The sequence below is a fragment of the Rhizoctonia solani genome, chromosome 13 (genome assembly GCF_016906535.1).
Source record: "Rhizoctonia solani chromosome 13, complete sequence".
Taxonomy (NCBI): Eukaryota; Fungi; Basidiomycota; class Agaricomycetes; order Cantharellales; family Ceratobasidiaceae; genus Rhizoctonia; species Rhizoctonia solani.
The window spans coordinates 2,019,013-2,036,135 of NC_057382.1; the positions used below are offsets into that span (position 1 = coordinate 2,019,013).

A 17,123-nucleotide genomic window follows, 5' to 3' on the forward strand; every position below is an offset into this window, starting at 1 on the left:
CCGCTCGTGAGGTGTGAGCTATCGCTTAGGAATGGGATGTCTCCCCTTGGCCCTGGAGCCAAGCAATTCACATTCCAGGGGCTGTGGTCATCGATCGGAACCTGGACGGTGCTGAACATTGAAGAAGGATCCAGAATTAAAGGGCTAGAATTGGTTTTAATTCATATAGAATTGTACAGGAACAGCCATGAATGTTTCTACGAAATTCTAGCCTTGTGCCTTGCTTTCATATGGAGCTCCACCCGGTACCAGTAAGGCAAATCTAAACGTGAAGAACGAGGCTCGATGGCCGACCCCTGATCGCATAGGTCTGCGGGTCCGAGTTGACAAAGTCCACCGGCTCCACGCCTTCCGTGCGCCACCAGAGCCTCATTTGGGTAACGATTATGTCCGTGATTTCGTACGACGCGAAAGAGAGAGAACGGTATCTGGCGGCCAGTGCCGTGTTCCTGGGCCCCCTAACACTTACGCTCGCAAATAACAGAGATGTTGTTGTGTATCGGTTTAGCTCGGAGTGGAGCCGATTCAATGAGGAGACATGTCGTTGGTTTCTTGGTGCGATGTTATTTTGCCCAAAGACGCCACCTGCAGGAAACCTCTCGGGAGGGCCCATCCGTATATAAATATTAACGGGGATAGAACCCACAACCCCCTGACAGCCCTAGCGCCTGTTGTACTTTGTTTTTACTCTGACGTCAGCGGCCGTGAATTCAACTTTATTATGGACGCTATAAAAACTGGAACGGAGAAAGAAACTAACACACACCGGGATCCAAAGGGTCAGCATCGCGTGAACTCATCGAGTTCCTTAAAGAGCACTTTGCCCCGGTCGTCATCTACCACTGCTGCTGTTACTATGGCTAAGAACCAGACTGGGACATCTATATCCGACACTCAACTGGCCGAACTCCGGGCCGCTGTCAAGGGTGCTGTTTATCGCTGCGAAGACGCTGGGTTCAAGCGCCATTCCCAGCTGTTTAACGCTGTGATTGTCAGTCCTGCCAAGCTGCTCGTTCGCCCACTTGACGTATACGATGTCTCTGCGTGAGTGCATGCGTGTCCTCGTTTTACTCGACTAATCTCCCTGCTCTAGGACGATTAAATTTTGTAATAAATACGGCTTGACGCCGAGTGCCAAGTCTGGGGGGTATGGCACCCACGGTTGGTCTGTCGAGGGGGACGTTATCATCGACATGCGACTCATTGCCCAGATCACCATCGAACGACCAAGCGATTCCACTCCTGATTGGTCTTCCTTGCGTTCCTCGCCCCACGCACGCGTCGTCGACCCCGACACCGTCAAGGGATTCAACCGTGTGCCGTCGGCTGCATCGTTCCCCACCAACTACCCGGCCCACAAGATTGGCCCGCCAGCCATACATGATCCATTCACCGAGTCCCGTCGCCGCTCGGCCGATGAGGCGTTTGATAGTGCTGTCCCACCTGTCGACGGCATGCAAGTCGACGGGGCCGATGGACTCGATGGGGAGCAGCCAAAAGACATCGACGCGGATAGGCCGACTCGGCGGCTTCGCGTAGGCAGCCCCGGATCCGGGCGAGCTTCAAGTTCGACTGATCTCAGCACTCCCTCCGCGGCCGATTCGCCTCACACACCTGGGGAAGCAACAAACAAACCGTCTGAAGGAAGTAAGTCGTCCGGGCCTGTGACTGCAATTGATGTTGCAAGCGATGAAAGCATGCTTCCTCCGACTGCTGACCGACCGGTTGTTGGGCTTGACGCGAGGGGCTTTGTCGGACGTGACCCTGGGTATTGGGATGCAGTGTGGTCCAGAGAAGTCGCTGATGGCGTTGCGATAGAGTCCGCGGGCGCGACGAGTTTGTTAGGTGCCATGTCCCGTACCCCGAATGGACTCCCCGCTTTCCCGTCAGTTACGCCTCCTACTCCCGATCTGCCCCTTCGATCAAACGCCCCCGCTTCGGCCCGCCCCTTTGATTTTAGCGAACCGGGGATGACGAGTTATGTAAATGCACATGCCAATCCGCACAGCAATCCCATGGGCAGCAACAACGCCTTGTTCCCGGGGCTGGGCACGAACGGGGGGAATGGTAACGGCAACAGCAACGGCAACGCCCGCCCGTTCCAGTTTATGGACGATGGCGAGTCCCACTCGACCCCAGGCGAAGACTCGTCGACCACACCCGACGGACCGACAATCACGCATCTCTCACACGAACCACGTGCGCCATTGCCCTACACGTACGTCACATTCGGCGCCGGGGCATCGCAAAAGGACGTCGACGCGTTTTGCGCCTCGCATCCTCTCAAAACTGTCTCCCCCGGCTCGCTCGCCGATGGCGCGCACGGCTCGACCATCATTGCTGACACGGCCCAGCCCGATTTGTATCAGCTCCCTGCGCCGGCCATGATCAGTTCCTTGTTTGGATCCCAGAACACGGTTCCGTACTATGTTCCCTTTGCGGCCCACCCTGTTGGGTCGACTGTAATGTTACTCGGCGGATTCGGGTTCCTGAGTCGGCTGAGGGGACTAAGTATGGACTGTCTCGTTGAAGCCGAGGTCGTGCTCGCCGATGGCCGGATCGTGTGGGTCAGCTCTTCGGGAGTCAAAGACGAGGCCGGAAACGACATTGAGCTCGAAGAAACCGAGGATGCAGAGCTGGACGCCAACGCCAAGGAGTTTATCCAGGACGAAAAGGAACGCGCAAAACGGATGAAGGAGAAGAGCAAGGAACAGGATTCCGATCTGCCTGCTTCAGAGTCGAAAGACGAGCGGACCGAGCAGCCTATTGACCCTCCCGAGCCGGACGAAGAGGAGGAAGTCAAGTGTCGGCGCGGACTGTGGTGGGCGCTGCGTGGAGCGGGGTCGGCGTTTGGGATCGTGACGAGGTACAAGGCCAAGGCGTTCCCTGTCCCAATCGTGTTTGCGGGGAATCTGATATAGTAAGTCGAATATCTCCTATTTACGTGCCGACTTGTCCTCTCGAAATCTGATCGGTATTTGGCGTTTAGTAATTTTAATAAAGCAACGGCTGCGTCGTTGATCATGCATTTCCGAGACTGTATCAAGTCGGCACCGAGGGAGCTGTATGCGAATTGCATACTAACGGCTGGTCCGAAAAATCAAGGCAAGGATCTATGGCGGTTTGTTCGTGGTCGTCCGCTTACTCTTTTGTCCTTTTTTTTTTCTTTCCCTTTTCTCTCTTCGTTCTCGATTTGGGATGTATGAATAGGCGCCCTGGTGGTGATTCAAATATGCTATGCTGGCCCGCGTGCAGAGGGGTTACCGTTCCTGCAAGCGATCAGCAGCTGGGAAGGAGAAGGATGTGTGCTGAACGAGGTTCAGGAAAAGGAGTTTGTCTGGCAGCAGGATTCGGTAGCCAAGGTGCTTAAAGGTGGATGTGAGTCACTGTTCGCTTCTTAGCCTTGGGGAGATCGTGCCAACTGAGATTGGATGGGACAGCTGGCCGGAAATGGTTCATTCGAAGCGACTTGATTACCAGTCTGACGGACGAAATCATCTATCGCACCGTTCGCAAATTTGGAGACACACCGGATGGATGCAGTGAGTACATTTTGGGTATGCCATCGTTTATGGTTTGATTGACTGTCTGTCTGTCTAGCCTGGTTATTTGAACTCTCTGGTGGCGCACTCACGGATACCACCGACTCGTGCCTGCCCAAAGCCGCGCGCGAAGCGACGTTCACGATTGTAGCACTGCACCAGTGGAAACTCGAGATGGACGACCCGGCGTGCGTGTTGACCGCCGAAAAATGGATCAAGGATACGTTGGCACTACAAAGCACAGGTGGTCCATTCCCTTGCGTAAGCACACCCCTCACCTCTCAAAACCATCTCATAGCCCTAACAAATGCCCCTCTCCCCAACTAGTTCCTCGAACGCCGCGAGAAACGATCACGCATCCTGGGCGTATTCGGTCCCGAAAACTGGGCACGGCTCTGCGCGCTCAAAAAGAAATACGATCCCAATGGGGTGTTCAAGCACAACTTTTGGCCGCTGGACGAGTCTGGGAAACCCCTGTTGGATCCGCGCGAGATGCGGCGCGCGGCGGATATGACGGGCGGGCATTTTATGGATCTTACGCTTGACGAGCGCGGGGTTCCGCTTGGTGCATGAGCGCGGCGGGGTGTGTTGTGTTGTGCCTTTGGTTTGCGCGTAGGATGATTAGGGACTCTTTTCAAGTTGGGGACGAGTGTTGTTTGGTTGTTCAAGGTGGGGGAGAAGGAGAAGGCGTAAGAGTGCATGTTTCGCTATCACTTTTGTATACATCAGCTTTTTGGTTTGATTCCACAGTATGTATGAGCGCTTTTTGGTTTGAGAATATGATCTGGCCTGGTTTAATTTGCACTTGGAGAGGGGTGGGCTATGTGTCTGCTTTTATTGGGATATAGTCATGTTGAATGGGGGGAAATGGCTGTTGGTTGTTGTGAGCCACATGGTATCTTTTGATTATTATCGAGTGAACATTCGCTTGAATTGTGATCGGATCAATCACTTTCTGTAGGTTTCCAAATTCATTCAGTTGATTCTAAACGGGTCCCATCCTAGTTTTGATAGAGGTGCTGTTCCATGTGCTACCGTATTGATGTAGCCCATGATCCCAAGGACGGTGCAGGTATCAGTATACGACTAGTTGGTGATGGTCCTGGAGATGCGCATACATCTGTTGAATACAATAACTTTAAGTAATTGCTACTGAACACAGAGAAAAGGGCCAGAATTGCTACGGTAGTAATTCGATTTGGGAAACCAAGCCTCCTGTAAGTGCCAAAGCGAGAGACAAACTGCGAAAATCCAAGACATTGTTCTAGCAGTACCACGGATGAATTATTATCACATGCTTGGCCTTATTTGTCCCGACCACTACGGTACATCAATCACAGCCTCGTCTAAAAACAGATTTGGCTCTCTAAATCCACCTTGTGCAGTGGTCCGTGTTAAAAATACGACCTCGGGTAATGTGCATGGCGGTGCTATTGGGTTCGCGTCTCATGACCAGCATGCTACTTTTCGCACGCTGGTCATAGTCTATAAAACGAGGTACTGGTCGATAGGCTCTCCCATTCTCAAGCTCGGGCAAAATGCAGCTCACATATCTTTCTCTGGCTCTTGGGCTCGTTGGGATCTCCGATGCGATTCACTTGCCCGTCCAACGTGTCCGTCCTCGCTCGTCAGGAAGTACTAGTACGGCCATGACGAAGCAGAGAGGCGTAGCAGGGCTCGGAAATACACAGAATATCATGTACACCGCCGAGGTTCAAACCGGAGGCGCAAGTTCGTTTATTTAATTGCTCTCTTGGCTTTGAGCTAAATCCTTGCAGGCTATACTCTACAGCTCGATACTGGAAGCAGCGATCTGTGGTTCGCTCCTGTCCAGAACTACAACAAGACATTCGCATCTGTCAAGAAATATGTAAGTCCTACGAGGCTATGGTATCGGTATTGCTAACATCATGGGTACAGGAAAACCTCCAGGTGAATTTGACCTACGGAACCGGTTGGGCAGCCGGCGCTGTCGCCCAAACGAACGTTGAATTTGCCGGGTTCAGCATCACCAACCAGTCGTTCTTGTACATTGAACAGGTCTCGCAATGGGACATCGAATTTGAGCAACAGTATCCGCTATACCAAGGTTTAGCCGGACTATCCTTCGATACTCTGTCGCAAATCAACAGCGTCGTGGTGAACACCACCAACCAGACGTGGGGAAGAAGTCTCATGTCGAACATCTTTCTCGCTGATCCATCCACGCCGAATCATATTGCGTTCTTCTTGGATAGAAACGACGGCTTGAATAACACTGATACCGGATACTTTGACATCGGTACCTATGCACCGGGTTACGAGCAGGTCGCCAATCAACCAAAGCTCGATGTGTTCACTGGATTTAGCTCTCAAGTTCTCCAGTGGAATCTCCTCGTCCATAAACTTTCCATCAACGGGAAGAAGCAACACCTGAAAACGAGTATCAAGGTAGATCAAGCCGTAGGACTTACGAATGTCCCTCCAGAAGGAACAGTTTCAGCGCTGATGGATACTGGAACCTCCTCTGCTCTGATCCCCGAGCATGCGTTTCATGAGCTGTACAAGTCAATGGGAGGCGTGTATTTCAAAGAATATTCGATCTACGTTGTACCTTGCTTGGCTCAGGCAAGCGTCGAGTTTGTGATTGGGTGCGTTTGTTGGCTATGTGTAGATGGGCACTACTAAATTGTCCGATATAGAAACGTGACTGTTGCGATCAATCCTCTCGATCTGACAGATGTCCAAATTGACGACTTTGGAACCGGTCGGAATCTTACGTTTTGCTCCAGTGCATATTCGCCATCCAGTTACGATGGTGCAGACAACGACCTTATATTGGGCGATGCTTTCGTACGTGCAAGCTTCCCTCCTTGAATTTCTCCGCCATTAATGAATCGTCGAACAGCTCCGAAACGTATATGCGGTCTATAACTATGGCGATTTTGTCAAGACCGAGTCTGGTCTCAATACTTCCAGTCCATTTATTCGACTTCTTCCTCTTACGAATGCTACTGCCGCGAGTGAAGAATTCAAGCAAACCAGGACCAAGAGCCTGCAAGGACTGCCACCTCAACTCGATATAAAAACCGTCAACGATCCCACGCCTAAGCCTATGAAGAGCACTACATCCAGCTCCAAGACCAACGGAGGCGCCGCAAACGTAAACGCCGCACTGTCCGCTTCGTCCTCGGCTAGCGTTTCCCAGCTTGAGGCGGATGTATCAGACTCGCTGAAAACGCTAGCCTCGCTCGCACCCGTAGTGCTCGGCCTGCTTGGTGCGAGCGTAGGACTCTTGGTCATCCTCATTGCCATCGCTGGGTTTGCCTTGGTCCAGGCTCGGAAGCAGGCTGGGGCACCTGCTTATGCGCCAGTTCCTTTAACGAGAGAACGTCCCGGAGGGTACAAGGATGAGGATGGGGCAAAGTACGATATACCTTTTAGAGATTGATGGAGTTGGGATATGATTTTCATCTTTCTTAATTATGTGTATGAATAACACAACGTATTTACTGTAAATCTAAAAATATACTCCATTTGATGAAGAAGAGTACTTTATCGCTTTGTAGACCATGCTCGGCGTTGACTACGGGTCAGCGGGAGCTAAAGGATGCAGATAGGAAATTACTCCTGAGCAAATCGTTGGGCTACAAACACGTGTACGAGTGTGAAGAAGGTTTCAGGGTACGTTCGGGTCACTTGGTGAGATGTATGCGCTCTCCTTGTATAACCTGATAGTTCCATTGCTCTTAGAAACTGGGCTGTAAAGTAGAGTTCTAGCACTGCTAGAATGAGAGACTGTAAGCTACCAAATTGCTTGGACCGCGGTTTGGTGCTGTTTCATGAGCAAGGTTAGTTGCTGAGCGGCATTCCCGAAGCGACCTTTCCTCCTTCAGCTATATATCAATCCGTTATAAAAGTGTGGACTTATATACCCCCACATTTTCTCAATAATCTAATACGCCCATTTTCCCGGGTTTAGTCTCGATTGTACGAGAGGTTATAATTTGCTCTACTCAACACTGCCTATGATACAGATTACCTCCGTTAGAAGGTGCTTACGTCAAGATTTATTTCCAATTACACATGTTCTTTTGTCCCAACTTTTGTCTATCACACAGATTCACACTCCCCAAATCTAGTAATTCTAAGCTCGTGGTCACCTCGTGCATCGCATTGTCCGAATGCCTTCCTGTGTTCCCCAAATTACACTATGGGACAAACTGGGGTGGACTCAGAGAGTGCCGAGGGTGGCAAATAAATAGTGTCTTGTTACGACGCGATTCTTACTACTACTTGTCTCCGATTTCTTTCATATTTACCTATACTCCATACCCTCGATTTATTCAATACCAGTATCGATTTCGTTGAACGATGGATTTTTTCTCAAAGATGAAGACCCAGATATTTGGATCGTCAAAGCAAGGTGAGCAGCATTGTGTTGGATAAATTGTCGATGTTAACTTGTGGTGGAACACAGCCCAAGTGGGACGTCCCGCAAACGAGACAGACAGTTACATGCGTAACCGGGAGATTAGGAGGCGAGGTGAGCTTGCTGTGTTATAATGAATGGCCGCTTCAGTTCAGCTAACCAAAGGTTGTGGCTAGCGCAAGCCGTGGCGGAGGTTGAACAGAGCAAACAAGGTTTGTTCGTCTCTAACTAGTACACGCTCGTTTATCTGTCCAGTCTCATTAACTATAAACCTTTTCCTTAGAATTCCAGAATCTAGTTGGATCCGTACACGACCACAGTGCGTATTCTTCTTGTGGGCATAGTTGAAGATATTTATATCGCGATCCACATAGAACCATTGGCCGTCAGATCAGCAGGACATAGCCCCAATCCTTCGTCCGTCTCGTTAACACGCTCGCATACCCCTGAACCTCCGTGGCCGGCCGTTCTGGTACTACAGATTCGTCGCCCCCGGACGCCCCCTCTGTACGACCCCAACCATCGGTACCCGTGTCGAACCTCTCGGAAGTCAAGAACAAGTTGAAAAGTGTCATCGGTTTAATTTCTACAAGCAATCTTCAGTGAGCGAGGATTCTAAAACTAGGAAACGGGCCTGGCTGATTGCTTTCAGGGCGGATATGGAGGACCTTTATTCATGCTGCCTTGTCTTACTTAGTCTACTCGAGAAGAGCGACAGCACCACCGAGTCGACACCTCAGTATATTTACGTTTTCTCAATAATGCAACAGTAAGTGTTTTTACACTTTTCTCCGAGGAAGAATGATGACACCTCGACCAGAGACTTGGATAATATGACACAATTTCTGAATGAATGGACAAAGAAGAACAAAGCGATTCAGCATATGCAACGCAAAGATATCTACATCCAAGTGCGGACAATGGAAGACGCATTTACTCGCCACCTGAACGTTTATATAGTGAGTTGATCTATATTGTCGGTAAGGTCTGGTCTAGACGAGTATCTACAGGCCGTTTCTCAGAGCGAGAGCGCGACGATAATGGCGAAAGAGTTTGCAGAGCTTCAAGCCAAAATGGACGCGATGAAGGTAGATCATATCCTCAACGATAGTGTTTTGGGTTACTGAGATAAATTCGTGTGAAACCAGGCCCGTGGTAACCCAGACCCAAGGAATATCGAACAGGCCGACTCAGAAATTCTCCGTGAACGAGTTCACCAGATTACTGGATACGCGCCAGCAGCCGAATATGTCCTCAAAGGACAAATCAGCTACCGCGAGACGGTCCCTATAAACTATGGTATAACCTTTGACGTATACCGGGGGAAGTTTAACGATGGAGAAACGGTGGCGATCAAAATCCTTCGTCAAAAACTGAAGAATGACGGAGTAGGGGTTCGTTTTGTCGAGGTATGCATTTCATCGCCGAAGTTAAAACCGGGACCATGTACAGATGTAACATTCAGCGGATGATGCGACAAGTTCAGCTGTGGTCTTCTTTCAGTAGTCCTTTTATTCTCGAATGTCGTGGAATTGGTATGCAAATGACGCTGTCCTCTGAAGAGGAAGAGTACGATAAATTTCAATTGTGAGTATGGGAGGGTTTGGCTTGTTACTTTGGCTTAGTGTACTCGAGCTATCTTGTATCACCTTTTATGAAGCGCGGTAACGCTGTGAGTAGCGTTCCTATACAATAGTATAATCGAATGAGCACTAACGTTCGCCTCCTATAGGTTCAGTACATTGCCAAATTGAGAAAGGAGGGTTCTTATGTTAATATCCTGAAATATGTGGGTATTCTTACTATCTTCTACAGGCGCCCATTGATCATACTCTTAGCTACGAGACGCTGCATTCGGTTTACGACATCTGCATCACAGGGATCCACCTTGTGTCCACGCTAGTATTCGGGGAGAGAACGTTCTAATCAAAGATGATGGCACTGCTAGTGCATGTCTCAACGGATTTGGTCTAACAAAGGTCAGCCCATTATTATTCCTCAAAATCTACACACTAGATGAAGTGTTATATATAGGCCTTTACGGTAGGAAAATTAATCGAGCTTACGGGTGACAATCTTAAGTTTCAATGGATGGTATGAGTGTTCCGATATCACACCCTGCGATTTAATTAACAGTAGATTTAGGCACCCGAACTCTTATCTCAGGATAGGCCCCCTCTATACCCTTCCTGTGATATCTGGGCATGGTAGGTCATTTCTCCTGGCTTCTCTTTGATGTCATCTCATAATCTCGGTCTGGATAAATAGGGCTATGACAGCTTTGGAGGTACGTAGCTTCAACCTCGTATGCAACCAATATTCTAACGCCTCTGTTAGCTCATCACCGGGAAGCAGCCATACTATCAGCTCGGAAATGTACGCTCATGGACTTTTCACGATCAAGTAGTCAAAGAAGGGAAAAGGCCGGCTCGTAGCGATTACCCCACCTTTGAACAATACTGCCCTCAACCAGATTTGATGTGGGCCCTGTTAGAAAAATGCTGGACTAGCGCTTCGGAGCGACCCACAATAGATAAAGTCATCGAAGAACTCGAAGCTATTGAGAAAGCACAAATCGAACAGCAGACAGCAGCACCTCATATCTGGACCTAATAATGGCTTCCGCTATATCTCGCTTAGTCAGCACATGTATCCTAATTTATACCCCACAATGACATTATTTGATTGCATTTGGCCCTTCTTTTCCGCCAGAAGACTGACCATGATACAATCACAGCTTAAGCTACAGCTGTAACCGACTAAACTTACCAAATGTTCATGCCCTTTTAACGTTACCCGCTTCAAGCCCGAAGACTCGGACATATAATATCAGCATCTGATCAGATAAGTTTGAAACCTTTCACGATATCCTCGTGCCAGTTCCAAATCCGACCTGGCGCACCTGTTCGGGGTGGGTTGTTGACAGTAGAACATAACTGTAGATACCCCTGTTACAAACGATGGCTGATCCAACGATATGGGCATATCTATGGGTTTCAGCTCTCTAATTTCCGCTTATCGAGAACCATTTCGGAGGTTCGGTACACATGACGCCCACTTCTGTAAAATCCGCGAACTGGAATATATCATTAAATACTTATGGCTGCATCATTTTCAGCCTATCAAATGCTCCTGTCAGTACGGAGACAACCCGCATTGTAAGGCACAAGATTTGGCCATATGGATCGGTAGGTTCTGTGCTGTATATGGGGCCGCCCCTTTATGTCAATACTTTATCTTGCTACCTTAAAAGGGTTAGCTTAACAATTCTGTGCGAGGCAAAAGTTCAATAGATCCCAGAAATGGACCAAGTGTAATGCACATATGGGAGAGCCGCACGGATCGGATATCGAGAGTATAAACGCCACAGCTTATCTCCATATGAGCACACTGTATGTCTTTCATTGGTTAAGCTTTGGACCGGTTTGTATCTATTCGTCTGAACAGTCCGGGGCTTCAGTGGAATCATTTTGTACAACAGAACTCGCCGCATCTAGAAAACACTGGGTTCACATGGAACCAACTCCTCTGCGTATTGAGAGGAATCTAGCCATATGGGACACCACGCTATCCAAGCACGCCGGGAGGCAAGTTCATTTTCCAGCTCTTCCGCAGAGATGCTCTAACGTTCCCTATTTAAACTACAAGTTCGCATGAAAACCGGGAAATCATCTATTCACCACAACGATGTGGGTCTGTTTGCGAACAATCTCGACCTTCTTGACGCTCGGGGCGGTCTCCGTATTCGCTGTGCCGAGAGATATCGAGAATGAACTTGCAGAGTCGGATTACACTGCTGTATGCAAGACCATCCAAAGCGCTGTTTCAAACTCTACCGGAGTCTACTACTTTCGTTGAGTTATTGTGGCTTGGGTCCCTGACATGAATGCTGAAACAGCTGGTTTGAACGTCACTACATGCAGTCCACCCTCTATATATCAAAGGAAACAGTCATTGGGCCTCATCTAGCAGTCAGAATTCAGCATGTGTCGTAGAGCCTGGTAATCGGAACGACATTTCCACTATCGTAAGTACCGTACTCCACATAGGGCTTATCAAGGAATTTTGTCGCTCACAAGAGGCGCCCACTTATCTAGCTGAAGATCATTGCCAATACATCAACTCCGTTCGGTGTCCGTTCTGGTGGACACGCTACGAACCCAGGGTTTTCCTCTACTCCCGGGGTTCAAATAGCCCTGTTCAAGTTTAGCGAGGTCACATATCACCCGGCCCCTGCTGTAGCTGACGGCTCAGTTGGAACAGTCGATATTGGCGCAGGATTGGTAAGCTTGGGCGGGTATCTGCTCGGTGATTTGAGCGCTAACATTTACCTCTGTTGATGGCAAAAGGTTTGGGATTCAGTCTATGCCGCTCTTGAACCGCACGGAGTTAATGTCGTGGGTGGAAGAGTTACTGGAGTAGGCGTAGGGGGATTTACCCTCGGCGGAGGCTATAGCTGGCTCAGCAATCAATATGGGTCAGTTAGCTTAATCGGGGAGTATCCTCAAGCGCAGCTGAAAGTCGCGTAGACTCACTATTGATACGGTGACGGCCTTTGAACTGGTTCTTCCCAACGGGACTCTCACTACTGCGACGGAAACAAAGAACCCGGATCTTTTCTTTGGGCTCAAGGTAAGTCTTCGTGCTGATCGATGCATAGAATTATTCATGAGCCACATCTTTACTTCAGGGCGGCTTCAATAACTTCGGTATTGTCACCAAGTTCACACTTCTCGCGTTTCCACAAGGCCAGGTTTGGGGCGGACTACAGACGTTCACCGCCAGTAACCTGGACAAAGTCAACAAGGCAACTGCCGACTTTGTCGCGAATGTAACCGACCCCAAGGCAGGCATTATCACGACCTACAACTTCTTACTTGGTCAGGTAGGTTGATGAATGTGTATATATGCGTGTTTAGGAAGACCTGACTCGAAATTATATAACTTGTAGCCAGGGGTCTCATTGCTAATGTTTTACGATGGCCCGACGCCGCCAGCTGGATTGTTTGACCGATTTACTTCAATCCCTCATTTCACTTCGGACGTGTCTACTCGTAGCTTCCTCAGCCTGGTAGGGGTCAGCCCGTCGGATGCCACATATGGTTTCAGGTATGTCATCTATATAACTACACCCAGAATCTTATAAAGGCGTCACTCTAGAGGTGCATTTAATACGGTATCACTCAAGACTTATTCTCTTTCGCTAATTGAACAAGTATTAAACCAGACTAAGGTAATTGCACAAGCTAATCAATGGCACATCGTCTTCGACTAACAATTACTATGGACCTGGGGAAGTCACGCGGCCCTCAGGTTTGGATTTTTCATCTCATATGATGTAGAGCCGTTTTTGCCATCAATGACTAAGCGAAGCAAGGGAGGCGCATACCCTCACGACGACTTTCTCGCTCCCCTCAACCTGTACTATGCCTGGGTAGGGGAGGAACATGATGAGTGGTATCAAGAAGCCCTCGAAGAAAGCACTCGATCCATTCGCGAACAAGCAATTGCCGAGGGTCAAGATATTGGGGGATCGAAACAGATCAAGTATGGAAATTATGCTTCAGCAACTGAGGATCTTACCTCGCAAGTGTCTTTCCTTATGCATTGCATCATGTCCGACATTCAATTGCCTTGGATAGCATATATGGCCCTAATTTGGAAAGATTGAGGGAAATCAAGACCAAGTGCGATCCCAAGAATATTATGAGGCTTGCAGGAGGTTACCGGTTCTGACATCGATTGGATAGAGGGATGTTTGGATGTGATTGGTAAGTCCGCTAAGCGCCGTAATGGTCTATGACTTTATGATTTTAATTTTATGTACTAGTACTACTGAGGACGGCACGAATCGTTGAGGTATCTTTGGGCTCGGTTTATCCATGACTGCTGTTGATTGAGACATATTATACATTTGCAAATACGTATGGGTGTCAGTGCTGTTGTGTCAGAGACTTGGTTAAGGTTAGCTGCGAGTATGACTATGTCGTTCCTTTAATACGTTGATAGACATTCTCCCTTCAGGTATGTAGTTCTTGCAAGGTGTATAACTCACTCATATCGAACACTAGTGCTCACTCAAACGAAGTTTGACCTTTGTGGTATAGCTTTGTCTAAGGGACATCACAGGGCGTGCTTCTTGATTGTCACGTATTTTTTGATAGCAAGTCTTTGTCAATTATTTTCTAGTATGACAGTAGTGGCTGTGAAGCTATCTATTTCAAACATAACACAAAGCAAGAGGTGGCTTAATGTGTGGCAACCTTTGTGTCGACAAATATGGAGATGGGAACGTGTCGAGATAACAAATCAGATGTCTCCCTTTGGATATGATGGCAATGCCCTATATAATACCGCGCGCAGTGGTTTACTCGACAACATACTCTCCACTCTAACTGTTCGTCTAGGTCGTAAATGAATCGTTTCATCTCAAGTCTCTTCGGTAAGTCTCCATGAAAGTATGATTACCAGGTTGAAGGGCTCATTGACTTCAGCGTCCAAGCCAAAATCCAAGGCCGAGAGATACGGCTTGAAGGGCGGAGTTCCCGTCGTCAATACACCATCTCCAGCGCCCTCGGTGGTCAACACCCGTAAGTCCTTTGCTGCGGAGACGAATCAACATTTGCTAATAACTCGATTGTGAATTAGCTCCAGAGCCTCAGCGTATGTAGCATAGTTCCGTATTAAAGGCCGTGTTTCTTATACACTCCTCATCCTAATGTACAGACCCAGAAGATCAAGATCTTTTTGAGGGCGACGGACATGGTGGGTGGCCAAAATAATTTACGACCTAAACATCAATTAAACCCGTCCTAGACTCAATACCCGTCCGCGATTCTGACGACGAACTTGGTCCAATACCACCCATCCCCATCGAGGTTGGAGGATCCATCATAGACTCTGTGGCTAGACTCGCCACCCTGCCCGGGATACAGGAGATACGGAGCCTGATGAAAGAAGTGCTGCACCATGTTCAGGCGGATAATAAAGTCACGTAGGTCTTGGTTCTTTGAGTTCATATAACTCTAACTAAACGCGATCGCATCAAGGGCGGAGATTAAAGTACTAGAGAGCAACTGCGAATTTTTATTCGACCGAATGCAGGATCTAAACCCAACATCACCCGAACTCAATGATGAAGTGACGAGGATGAGGAAGTACGTCTGTCCTCTGAATGATATTTTTTAGAAATGTGGTTAATTATGATGTCGCTCAGGGAACTAACAAACACACTTGCCCATCTAAATCATTATGGCACTAGTGAAATCGCGAGAGCCCGGAGTAGACTGGCGATTCTCAACCGAATCGAGCGATGTCGTACGGCCCTTGGGCGCATCCAGACGAAGTTCCAGGTACGTATCTTACTGTTATATACCAAACTCAAATAGATTAATTTCTGGAATAGTTAGTACAAGGTGCAGAGATTTTGAACGTACAACGACAGATACTGGCGCAACAAACCAGCGTGAGCCAATTATGACCTAATTTCAATGGGTGCTAACATCATTTATCAAGTCATCTTCGTCTGACCTTCAAAAAGAGATCCAAGCAAGTGAAGAAGACCTACAACGGATTATGCGACAATATGCTGGCAAGAGAATTCCCCGGGAAATGATCCTATCAGAACAGATTGTATATAGAGGGAGTAAATCCCACGGTGACGGGAGGCGCTTTGGCGTTTACAAAGGTGAACTTATGAACGGAGAGAAGGTGGCCATCAAAATTTCTGCACACAAGCCCGGCTTGCACGACGACAACGGAAGGAACTTTGGTAGGGTGAGTATCCGGCTGGCGCATAATTTTACAGGAGTACTCACGAACGTTAATTAGCGAATTCTACGACACGCCACGACCTGGCAATCATTCGACAACAAATACATTCTTCCTTTTCTCGGGATGGGCGTTGAAGTCATGAAGGCGGAGGAGCCTGGCTCTTGGGACCACTTCAGAGTGTTAGCCTACTCTTTTTGTTGCCCGGTACTTTGAACTTATCAAAAGTATAGATATTTCGTTTCTCCATGGATTCCAGATGGCGACGCGGTAAGGAACACGTCTATCGCTCTCATTAACAAGTCTCAAGGTATATGTGTTCACTATGCAGGTCAATTTTATTCGGAATGCACGCCTGCAAGGTTCATATGTTGATGTTGCGAAGATTGTGAGTCGAGATCGAGTGTTGTCTGGTCTAATAATCTGAGTATGTTTTACGCAGGTCCGTGATGCAGCCTTGGGGCTGAAATATTTACATCAACTAGACGAGCCTTGCGTTCACGGTTCAATACGGGGCGAGAATGTCTTGATCAAGATGGAAGGGGGTATCGAACAGGGATGTCTCAACGGGTTTGCCCTGACTAAAGTACGTCGTATTTTTAGACTACAACAGACGATACTAACATCGGTTTTTCTACAGAGGCAGATCCGTAGTAAACCGCCTCCGGAACTCACTGGTGAAGACGGTATATGTAGATGGAAGGTGAGCACCCACCCATAGCTAACAGAATCATGTCTTATGTGTCCATTCAGGCGCCTGAAATAATAGACTCCATATCCGGTGACCCCCAAATGGATCCTTCTTCTGATATATGGTCGTGGTAAGTGTTCACACTCCTTGTGCATATTCTTGTACTTGGATCACTCACCCAAATCATATAGGGCAATGACAGCGTTGCAGCTCTATTCAGGCCTTGAACCGTATCATCAACATGTCAAAGACCACCGAATCTGCGCCGAAATAATGGCAGGCAGAACTCCCAAACGAGAGGATTATCCAGAATTTGACAAGTATGCGCCGCTTCCCGACAAAACATGGACGCTCCTTGAGAAATGCTGGAACATGGAGCCGGAGGAGCGACCTACGATTCAAGATGTTGTTGATGAGCTTGAGATGATTAATTCTGAAGCTAACCCTGATTCTAATTAGCCTTTAATCGCTATGCTTTGGCTGGTGCCTCGTGTATATATGCGCTTCGCGTTTCGAATACCCTTAGTTTATAGCCACATTGTGCCTGTACCCCATTCAAAATAAATACCATCATATTACGTTGTGCATCTTGACTAAGCTTATCTAACCGTGGGACTCGGTCATGGTTGATCGAGGTTATTCACTTGCTTGCTTATGCTAAGCAACTTGGTTGAAATTCTATTGACTACACATTATATATCATACATGG

At 48.2% G+C, this 17,123-nt stretch overlaps 5 protein-coding genes across 5 annotated transcripts; all 5 read left to right on the forward strand.

Moving 5' to 3' along the window:
- Window positions 1–721: 721 nt before the first annotated feature.
- On the forward strand, window positions 722–4,115 carry RhiXN_07475 (FAD-binding domain protein; the record flags this gene model as incomplete). The annotated part of the gene is made up of 7 exons (XM_043327291.1): window positions 722–1,044; window positions 1,094–2,920; window positions 2,990–3,135; window positions 3,211–3,378; window positions 3,441–3,542; window positions 3,601–3,803; window positions 3,870–4,115. The coding sequence occupies 7 exons, from the start codon at window positions 722–724 to the stop codon at window positions 4,113–4,115; spliced, it is 3,015 nt and encodes a 1,004-aa protein (XP_043185763.1).
- A 965-nt stretch (window positions 4,116–5,080) lies between these two features.
- Window positions 5,081–6,972, forward strand: RhiXN_07476 (aspartyl protease; the record flags this gene model as incomplete). The annotated part of the gene is made up of 5 exons (XM_043327292.1): window positions 5,081–5,273; window positions 5,321–5,412; window positions 5,463–6,172; window positions 6,224–6,374; window positions 6,430–6,972. 5 exons carry the CDS (start codon window positions 5,081–5,083, stop codon window positions 6,970–6,972), a joined length of 1,689 nt encoding a protein of 562 aa, XP_043185764.1.
- A 1,067-nt stretch (window positions 6,973–8,039) lies between these two features.
- On the forward strand, window positions 8,040–10,566 carry RhiXN_07477 (Tyrosine kinase specific for activated; the record flags this gene model as incomplete). Its single annotated transcript, XM_043327293.1, has 17 exons — window positions 8,040–8,067; window positions 8,130–8,165; window positions 8,237–8,272; window positions 8,328–8,478; window positions 8,547–8,555; window positions 8,606–8,722; window positions 8,774–8,912; window positions 8,964–9,041; window positions 9,102–9,362; window positions 9,419–9,540; window positions 9,589–9,625; window positions 9,686–9,742; window positions 9,792–9,932; window positions 9,988–10,047; window positions 10,099–10,160; window positions 10,222–10,240; window positions 10,291–10,566. 17 exons carry the CDS (start codon window positions 8,040–8,042, stop codon window positions 10,564–10,566), a joined length of 1,629 nt encoding a protein of 542 aa, XP_043185765.1.
- Window positions 10,567–11,640: 1,074 nt separating this feature from the next.
- On the forward strand, window positions 11,641–13,624 carry RhiXN_07478 (FAD-binding domain protein; the record flags this gene model as incomplete). Its single annotated transcript, XM_043327294.1, has 8 exons — window positions 11,641–11,806; window positions 11,877–11,980; window positions 12,051–12,236; window positions 12,303–12,430; window positions 12,483–12,585; window positions 12,644–12,838; window positions 12,905–13,062; window positions 13,267–13,624. 8 exons carry the CDS (start codon window positions 11,641–11,643, stop codon window positions 13,622–13,624), a joined length of 1,398 nt encoding a protein of 465 aa, XP_043185766.1.
- A 743-nt stretch (window positions 13,625–14,367) lies between these two features.
- On the forward strand, window positions 14,368–16,873 carry RhiXN_07479 (protein tyrosine kinase domain-containing protein; the record flags this gene model as incomplete). The annotated part of the gene is made up of 16 exons (XM_043327295.1): window positions 14,368–14,395; window positions 14,448–14,543; window positions 14,602–14,616; window positions 14,680–14,718; window positions 14,770–14,947; window positions 15,003–15,110; window positions 15,170–15,305; window positions 15,359–15,418; window positions 15,469–15,729; window positions 15,784–15,905; window positions 15,957–15,993; window positions 16,055–16,111; window positions 16,166–16,309; window positions 16,364–16,426; window positions 16,477–16,544; window positions 16,606–16,873. 16 exons carry the CDS (start codon window positions 14,368–14,370, stop codon window positions 16,871–16,873), a joined length of 1,680 nt encoding a protein of 559 aa, XP_043185767.1.
- Window positions 16,874–17,123: the final 250 nt, after the last annotated feature.